The 10,000-nt window shown below is 44.8% G+C and overlaps 1 protein-coding gene across 10 annotated transcripts in view; it reads left to right on the top strand.

The window, feature by feature from the left end:
- The window catches only part of lama2 (laminin, alpha 2), a 153,165-nt gene that overhangs the window by 53,460 nt on the left and 89,705 nt on the right, over window positions 1-10,000 (top strand). For 6 of the 10 annotated variants that reach the window (XR_007194299.1, XM_048250074.1, XM_048250077.1 and 3 more), the window contains exons 13-16: window positions 575-676; window positions 6,079-6,290; window positions 7,432-7,543; window positions 9,217-9,249. Coding sequence is in view for 9 of the 10 variants with exons in the window: in XM_048250074.1 (XP_048106031.1) it covers window positions 575-676; window positions 6,079-6,290; window positions 7,432-7,543; window positions 9,217-9,249 (459 nt within the window). In the remaining variant the exon portion in view is untranslated. The remainder of the gene's footprint in view (window positions 1-574; window positions 677-6,078; window positions 6,291-7,431; window positions 7,544-9,216; window positions 9,250-10,000) is intronic. The other 4 variants (XM_048250078.1, XM_048250081.1, XM_048250082.1 and 1 more) reach the window with 1 other exon arrangement.

Below are 10,000 nucleotides of genomic sequence, written 5' to 3' on the forward strand. Positions count from 1 at the left end.
TGTGTGTGATAGATAGATAGATAGATAGATACTTGACTGATCCCCAGGGGTGTGTGTCTACCTCCTCCACATTCCACTGGTTCTGCACAGTGTGTGTGTGCGTGTGTGTGTGTGTGTGTGTGTGTGTGTGTGTGTAGATAGATAGATAGATAGATACTTGACTGATCCCCAGGGGTGTGTGTGTGTGTGTGTGTGTGTGTGCGTGCATGCATGTGCGTGCTCTTCATGTCTGTCTGAGCTATAACAACTCTTTGGAGGAAGAAGCAGATATTTAAGATCAAGGTAAGCATTGTTTTTAGCAGGGCCATGTAAATAGTGATCCTTATCCTCAATAGATGTACCATCAAGCATCCATATATTCATGTTTACATATTTACGCGTTTCAAGCACTGATTTTTGTGTGTGGGGGGTGGGTGTTTTATTTTGACTTATGCCAACTAGTCAAGGTAGAAGTGGTGTTGCATAGTAAGTCAGTCAATAAGGTCACACACACACACACACACACACACACACACACACACACACACACACACACACACACACCCACGCCATGTGTTCTTGTGCTCCTCCACAGCTTGCAGCATACGGAGGCAGCCTGGTCTACAGCGTCTCCTATGACACCCAGAGAAAAGATAAGGTGGTGCGCATCGTCACCGCCGCTGATGTCATCATAGAGGTATGTACAGTACCCTGCCTGTTGAAGCCAGTGTGGTGGAGTCATGTTTCACCTTCAAGTGTTGGCAGATTACCCAGCAAAAAGAGCGGACATCTTATCTCTCACTAGTGGACGCTGATGAACACCTACGAAAGTGCTAGTCTTTGGTAATGTTTCAGTCCAGTGTCCACTCGGCTGCTGCTGCAGTTGATGTGTATTCTCCAGTTGTTTTTAACTGTGGACGTACATAACCTCCTCTTTAATGTTTCATATTGCACTCTCATTTTAGCCTTTCTGTCTCCCATCTCAGTTTGTATGGGGATTATAGTCAGGATGGGCTCTTTGGAAAATGTAGAGATAGGCCAATCGGAGGGTCCCACCTGTCAACGACCAGTGGGGGTGGCTAAGTCCGTTGAAGCATTTGTTGTGACAATGTGTGTGTGTGTGTGTGTGTATGTATGTGTGTGTGTGTGTGTGTGTGTGTGTGTGTGTGTGTGTGCAAGTGTTTGATTGTGTGTGTGTTTGTACTAGGGCTGTCAAAATAACTGATTCATTTCGATTAATTAATTTGAGAAAAATAACTGATTAAAAAAATTAGGGCAGATTAATCGATTCCATTATGACCTTTGACCCGAGCCGTTCTAGTCAGTAAAAAATTAGACTGTAAAATGAAGGAGAGAGAAGAAAACGTGCTGCCTGGATCATTGATTGGAACATTTACTCTTTAAAAAACGGCCTGATGGTGTTCATAAAAAAAATAAAGTGTTGAAAATAAAGTCCTCTGCAATGTCTGCAGCAAAAGGAATTTGCATATCACCGGAGTTCATCAACTCTATAGTCGCACATCAATGCAAAGAAATAAGTGTTGACATTGAGGGGAGTGTTAATTTATTTTCATTGTGTCCCCTAGGTTATATCTGTGGCCTGAAATGCCTTGTATGTGAAAAAAAAACTTCTTCCCGAAGCACTTTTGAATTTATTTCCTCAGCATATTAGGTCATCTCATAGATTATTATGGCAATTATTTGAACAGTTAAAATAATAATAAAAGAGTTTTTGAACTTTAATGTCACTAATGCTGATTATTCAATGATTCATTTTTATTCATTTGATTACAATTTAAATATGTAAAATACTTTCACAGCAAAAAATACATATGCAATTAATTTAGATTAATTAATCACAGAGTATGTAATTAATTAGATTAATTTTTTTAATCGATTAACAGCCCTAGTTTGTACACGTGGTCATCCACCCAGGCCATTGGGACGCCATTTTGACGGTTTTCTCTATGAAAAGCTCTTGCACTGACATTGCTTGCAGGCCCAAGCAGGAGACGACAGGTGATGCGTGCCTTTTACGGTCGTCTCCCTTCTCCACATCCCATTGGTTCTGCACAGTGACATTCTACAACCTGTCGCTTGGCAGATGGGATGCCTTGGTTCCCAGGCCTTTCCGCTTCACCGTAACATGACATTTCCAGTTCAGTGACGCACCTCTAAAGAAAGGGACACATTTGACAAACTACCTTATTGGAAAGGTGGCATCCTATGACTTTACCATGTTTAAAGGTCTGTGTAGTATGAACCAGTCAACTGTCAGTGCTGGTAGTTTTCCCATAATGGGTTTGCTCTTTGAGCGTTCAACCTTTTTTTTGTGATTTTCATATTGGTTCTAATAGGAATCGTATGGTAAGTATTTTACTTGATGCAGTAATCTGGCGGCAGATTCAGTTCATCTTATCGAAAATGAGGCTTGAGTGGTCACTGGCATATACAAATGCTTGCATATATTTAGCATGTTGTATGCTGTTTTGACTGGTGGTAGAGACTTCACTAAAGACAATCTGGCCTGTCTCGATTTCGTCTGTGGACCACAGCTGTGTGTGTGTGTGTGTGTGTGTGTGTGTGTGTGTGTGTGTGTGTGTGTGTGTGTGAGTGAATGTGTGAGTCTGCCTGTTGGTGTGTGTCTGATTATTATTTTCAGGACTGTATCTGGATTCGATTAGTGCTGTCTGAGGCCTGAGATTTCTGTCCTCAGCGTCTGGTGTTTTCCATGCTCTTTGGACAGTCCATCAAGTCACCACTTCAAAGCCGAGCTGTTCAAAGACCGAGGCCCTGCATGAAAAAAATCCATCTCAATGTGCTACATGGCCCAGGCCACAGACAGTTTTTTTGCATCCAATCAGTTGGTTAAAAGATGTTGAGCGGATTTTTAGCAATTTATGTAAGGTTCTGTTAATTTGTAATTATTAATTAGTATGATTACTTAATTTAATTTAATGTCAATTCAATTTTGATGTAATTTGGGAATTACTGTATGAAAAAATATTAGTGTTAAAAATATATTAGTGTTAAAAAATTCAATCAGACTAATCACACAGTTCTTTCCGAAAAAAGTCACCCTGTTGAAATGGGTAAAAACGACTTGTAAGCCTCTGTGGCTTCTTGTAAGACTGTCTTTTCAAGGATAGCTTTTCAAGACTTATCTTCAAGTCATAACTGAGATGTCAGCCTAGGGTATTTAATAGCTGTCCAACACAGTGGTGAAAGAGCATGCTCCCTTTGTCTGTGCTTCTCTAGTTTGACTGCTTTTGCGCTTTTATCGAAGCCAAACTTTTACTTTTGTAGTTTGTCTGCTTTTGTGCTTTTGTCGAGGCCGCAGCTCACCGCGCTGAATGTCAGAGACACAGCCAGCTGTCAGAAAGGTCACACTGTATTTTTTCCGCAGGCGTTTATTGGCTCTGTGTGCGCCTCCACATAGCCAACGTAATGATCGCATGGTCTTTCTCTCTGCCTTGTGGACATCAGCACATTTTCAGATCAATCGTTGGTCCATTGATTTTAAAGATCCCATCTACGCCGACTCGTATGGTTGCCCAATCACACACCACCACCGCCGCCATCACCCTGCCCGCAAAGGGCTTTCTCGGTTTCTGCCCGTTAGTCATGAAACAGTCGATAAAACAGACCACTCCTAGGGACCACTTCATGTTTTATTGTCATTCGTTCAACTTTGCCTTTGCGGCACGCAAATCAATTAAGACGCTTCTTCGGGCGCCGTTAATCATCTCACACGAAAGAGAAAGAGAGAGAGAAGGATCCTCCGTTGACCTTGGCATGACACGTGGGCTGCCTTTTTATGTACTCGCCGTTCCTTACACGACTGCGTGCTAAGGCGGCTTCATTCATTAACGTTCCCTTTTTTTTTCATGGCTCGCCAGTACTCTCTTCCTACTTTTTTTTTCCTTCTTTCTTTCGTCCCACTCTCATTCTCATTCTTTCTCCATCCCTTTCTCTCTCTCAATCTCTCTCTCTTTCTCTTCCCCTGCCTTTTGTCTTTCACTCGAGCGCCTGGGCTTGACAGACGGACAGACAGACAGACAGCCAGACGGCGACCATGTTGACGGCTGTGCTTTTAATCGGCCAGAGAGAAGGATCCTCCGTTGATCTTGGCATGACACGTGTTGACGGCTGTGCTTTTAAAAGCCAGAGAGAAGGATCCTCCGTTGACCTTGGCATGACACGTGGGCTACCTTTTTATGTACTCGGCGTTCTTTACGACGACTTCATTCATTAACGTTCCCTTTTTCATTCGCCAGTGCTGTTCCCTTTTTTCCCCCAGTACATCACAGCTTTATCTTTTCCCCACCCCCACCCCCACCCCCACCCCCACCCCACCCCGTGTCAAAAGGCCGCGATCGTCTGCTGCCAATTATCCACCCATGAGATCCATCCAGCGGGACCGTTTCTTTTACTTCCCTCGAGCGTTTAGCATGTAGCAGAGGGCTGGGCTCACAGGTGATTTCATGCAGAGCCAAGACGCGGCCATTCAAATTCGATGTGACAGGCCATTGATACATTCCCTTGGCTGTAGATGAAACAGCGCTGGGATCTTTTAAAGAAGCCTAACCAAAGAAACCTGACGCTTGGGCTTCAGCAGGGGAAAGATATCCACTAAGAGAGTCCTGTTTTCTTGCATCAAAACACAGCCCCCGACACTGTTCATGCATATATACATACACCTGTGGGAACACAGAAGCAATTTCAAACACTTCTAACAAAGAGGTTTGGCTACTGCATGACCCAAGAGCCACTGGAGACTTTACATGTGTTCTCTCGTCATGTGTTGTCTCACGTACTTGCGTCTGTATGTGGATGCATGTACGCGCTGATGTGAATCATGATCCACGTGTGTGTCCACTCATGTCCACTCATGTTTTCTAGTGCGGTGGCAGTGCGTGTATACATACCTCCGTAGAGAAAGAGAGAGAGAGAGAGCGTGCCAGGGAGCGAGCCGCTCATTAAAGCCAGGCCTCGGCGTGTTCCTGGAGCGTTTTTTTATTGAGCCGTTGCTGTGAGGAAAAGCTGTCAGCCCTCCACAATCACACCCCCACCCCCCACACACACACACACACACACACACACACACACACACACACACACACACACACACACACACACCCAACCCCACCTGGATAGCATTGCGGCACCTGGGTGTATATATGACAGGTCGTTATTGATAGTTAAACCCTGTTTTGCATGTGTACACTCCATTAATTCAGAGCAAATAAAGTGGGCTACACCCATAAAGCGTAATTCCCCGGCAGTGGCGGCGACACGGAGTAAATGGGCAGTGAGTGCTTTTGGAGGAAGGGAAGGGACAGGGCGGCTCTCGGCTTTGAGCTATACCTGCTGTTGCGAGCTATCCATCAAGGCATACTCAGAGGCAGTCTTCAGGTACATGTTCTCCTAATCAATCTCTCTCTCTCTCTCTCTCTTTCCCTTCTTTCTTGCTGTCTCCCTCCCTCACCCGTACAGTGTTATCCTCTCCCATGGTTCACACATCCACTATTTCTAACTCAGTCACTGCCCTTCACTCTTTTTCTCTACCTCATTTTTAATCTCACCTCTCAGGGCATTGCTCTCACTCTATCTCTCTCTCTCTCTCTCCCTCTTTTTCATTCTCTCTGTTTGATATATTGTTTAAACACCCCCCAACCCCCGCCCCAACACATACAAGGACTAAGCCACCCACACACACACACCGAATGTTTTATCTCATCAGGTGCCGAAAAAAAAGAGATCTGAACGTCTCTACTTTCATCTGACTTTGTTGAGCTGAGCTGAAATCAGTCCCATCACTTTCTCCGACTGACTCGGCACCAGCCCACGTCACTCCTGTGACAGCCGCCGATTAAAAGCACAGCCGTCAACACGGGCGCCGTCTGGCTGTCTGTCTGTCAAGCCCAGAGCTCGAGTGAAAGACAAAAGGCAGGGGGAGAGAAAGAGAGAGAGAGTGAGAGATAGAAAAAGGGATGGAGAAAGAATGAGAATGAGAGTGGGGGCAAAAGAAAGAAGACAAAAGAAGAAAAAAATGTGTGTGAAAGAGACGGAGGGTTGACATTTCATCTCTGTTTGCAGGGTAATGGGATGATTCTGATGGACGGACCGTACGGTCAGGCGGTCTACCCGTACGCCAAGAGCACCAAGCGCCTGGCGCTGCGTCCAGAGAGCTTCCTGCACCGAGACACGCAGCAGCCTGTCAGTAAGAGGGACTTCATGGCTGTGCTGGGCAGTCTGAGCAGACTGCTCCTCAGGGCCACCTACAGCGATGATGAGGGCGCCATCTACAGGTAGACTCACACACTGCACACAGTTCAGGTGCAACAGCCAGTCACTCACTCACTCAGCCTCTCGCTTTCACTCTGTTATCCACCTCTCTCTCCCTCTCTCTGTCCCTCTTTTTCTCTCTTTCTATCACTCTCTCACAAACACATACACTCACTCTCTCTCTTTCTCTCACTTACACACACACTCACAAACACACACACACACACACACACACACACACACACTCAGTCTAGACCACTTCATCAGGTAACTGTTAATAAATCAGTCATTTCCTCAATCAGTCAGTCAGTCACTCAGTCTGGCAGTCATGTTGTCAATCATTCTCTGACTCATTGTACTGTTCTCTCAAGCTCAAGTGCTCTATGTGTGATTACACTGCTGGAGTTCCCATTCCCTTCTCAACACAACTTATTGGGTTGCTCATATTTCTCTTCTCTTCTCTTCTCTTCTCTTCTCTTCTCTTCTCTTCTCTTCTCTTCTCTTCTCTTCTCTTCTCCTCTTCCCTTCTCTTCCCTTCTCATCTCTTCTCTTCTCTTATCTTCTCTTTTTTTCTTTTCTCTTCTCTTCACTTCTCCTCTTCTCCCATGTGGTTTCTCTCTTCCAATGGCCTCTCCATCCTTCTCTTTTACCTCTATCTTCCCCTTTTTCTGTCTTATCCCATTTTTCTCCATATTCTCTTTTCTCATTCACCTCACCCTATCTACTTGTACTGCCTCTCCTCTTCTCTCCTCTCCTCTCTATTCCTCTATTTTCTACTCCTCTCTTCTTCTCTCTTTCCTTCTCCTCTCCTATTCTATTCTCTCCTTTCTTTATTATCATCTCTATTCCTCCCTTCTTTTTTCCCTTCTTCTCTTCACTTCTGTTCTATTCTCACCTTTGCCTTCCTCTCTTCTCTACTCCTCTCCTCCACTCTTCTCTCCTCACCTCTGCTCCTATATTTTCTCCTCTCCTCCTCTGCTTATTTCTGTGCCTCTTATCTTCTCTCCTCCTCTCTTTTCCTCTCCTGTCCTCTACTATTCTCTCCTTTCCCCTCCCCTCCTCTCTTCTCTCCTCTCTTCTCCTCTCCTCTTTTTTCTTCTCGTTTCTGCACCTCTTCTCCTCCTCCTCCTCCTCTTCCTCCTCCTCCTCCTCTTGTCTCCTCAGACTGAGCTCGGTATCTCTGGAGGAGGCCAGTGAATCGGCTGTGGGGGAGGTGAGAGCCACTGCAGTGGAGACGTGCCGCTGCCCCCACGGCTACAGCGGAAACTCTTGCGAGGTGAGAGGGTGTTTTTGTGTGTGTGTGTGTGTGTGTGTGTGTGTGTATGTAATGACAGGGAGTATATTAATGCCAGTATCTTTGTGCCTGTATGGGCACTGTGTGTGTTGCTGCATGTGTTTTATATACACACACAAACACACACACACAGACACCACACACACCACACACACACACAGCGGGAGGTCTTGAGTGGGATGGGGTTGGGGGGATGTGAGTATGATGTGCTATTACAGAGCTCGGCACACTCCTCTCAAAGTCTCTCCTCCATTAAAATGGCCATGTGTGTGTGTGTGTGTGTGTGGGGGGGGGGGGGGTGCTATTGATTTCTGAGCTCTGGCTTTTATGCTGACACTAGCAGATGTTCAGGTGCTTGCCACCATGAAAATGAAGAAAATGAAATAGAAGACATGGCTATCATCGGCTCCCATATAAAACCTGGGGGAGGATGATTATGTGTGCCTGTGTGTGTGTGTGTGTGTGTATGTATCTTTGTTCTGTGTGCGTGTGTTGTCTGGATGTGTGTACGAGCTTGTGTGATGTGAACAGGACCGTGGTGTGTTTGTATGTGTCGGGGGAATTGGAGTCTTAAAGTGTGTGCGTGTGTGTGTCTATATATATATATGTGTGTATCTGTGTGTGTATTTGTGTGTGTGTGTGTTTTTGTTCACCTCATCTTCCTCCTCTCAGCGGAAAAACCACTCAGAAAAGTGACAACGCAGAGGAAGACACACACAGGGGGACGGCTAATACCTCCTGGTCCAATAATCTGACCTTTGCAGGGGTCCAGTGTAGCCAAGCCAGCTCCTCATCACTCATGTCAAGTGGCTCGCTTATAAAGATTTCACCCATGTCAACAGTTTAACGGGGCAGCAGTTTATCAACAAATATCAATGGCTGTATTTCACTTTTAACCTAGGCTCTCAGAGTGGTCATTGTTGCGCTGAACGTGTTTAATCTAGTTGCGTTATAGAAATACGGCTACACATTTTTCTCGGAATTCGCAGCCTTGAGTTCTGCAAAAAGCTGGGAGTTCTGAGAAAGGAGACGGCTTTGAAACTGTTCTTACGAGGTTAGGGGTTTAAAAGTTTGAAAAGTGTTTAGACTTGCCTAGCTGCAGCGTTTTTCACGGTTGATTTCCCTAGAATAACCAAGGCTATCGTGAAATAAATGTCTGAATGAAAAATATATAAATAATAAATACATTTTACACCCAGCATCATTTTTAGAGTGTAAAATTGTGTGGATACCCTGTAACCGAGAGAATAGCACATCAAACTTGTGTGGCCACCGCTGGAAATGTGCTACGTGCAGAGCTATTCTTTTATGTAAGCCATCTGTTCTCTCTTTTGTCAATCTACTGCCTTTGACTTTTGTATAAAATTACCAATTTTTGATTTATGATATTTTAATTTATATTATTTGAAAAAACAATGTTTTGATTGCTACCCAGCTGTACCAGATTATTGTTTATAATTCATCTCTTTACCTGTCAGTTTCCCTCCTCCTTACTGCATGCTGAACCTAAGTTCTGTTCTTTGGTGATGATGGCATGTTTCTGACTTTAGAGCCTGATGTGCAGACTCATCACTTCTCTACTCTTTTCTCTTGTTCCCTCTGCTTTTCTGATTTTCCTCCGTCTGCCCCCCTTCTCTCACCCCTTCTCTCGGCAGCTTGACAGGGTAACGCACTTTGGTAATGACAAGGTCAGTGGAGGAAATCTGCAGTGAGCTGCAAAAAAGCGGAATGTGATGTTGATTGGTGTGGTCATCATATACGCATCGTTTTTTCCCCTTCACTCCCATTTTTGCTTTCACAGAAAAGTGTGTGTATGTGTGTGTGTGTGTGTGTGTGTGTGTGTGTGTGTGTGTGTGTGTGTGTGTGTGTATGTGTGTGTGTGTGTGTGTGTGTGTGTGTGTGTGTGTGTGTGTATGTTTGTGTGTGTGTGTGTGTGTGTGTGTGTGTGTGTGTGTGTGTGTGTGTGTGTGTGTGTGTGTGTGTGTGTGTGTGTGTATGTGTGTGTGTGTGTGTGTGTGTGTGTGTGTGTGTGTGTGTGTGTGTGTGTGTGTGTGTGTGTGTGTGTGTGTGTGTTTGAGTGTGAGCATGCTGGTCTCATCCTGAACATTAACTAGAGCACTGAGGTGTACTGACATCTCTGCATTATTTTCACTTCAGGTGAGAAATGCTGAAATCAAGTTAAGCGTGGGTCAAAGATCATAACAAGACATTAGGATTTTCCTCCTTAAAGGTAAACTATGCAGTATTGGCAATTTCCTTACTGTTTTTTTGTTTTTTTTCTCGTTTTTTGCTTATTTTTCGCTTGCTCTATCATGACGAATGTCTGGGAAACTCCATCGCTACCTATTTCTAGTCAGTGCCTGGCGTGTATGTGTATTTGAATGCAGTAAAGAAATTTGTTACACTCGTTATACTTCCTGACACTGAGGCCGCCGGCCC

Source organism: Alosa alosa, chromosome 8, assembly GCF_017589495.1.
Source record: "Alosa alosa isolate M-15738 ecotype Scorff River chromosome 8, AALO_Geno_1.1, whole genome shotgun sequence".
Classification (NCBI taxonomy): Eukaryota; Metazoa; Chordata; class Actinopteri; order Clupeiformes; family Clupeidae; genus Alosa; species Alosa alosa.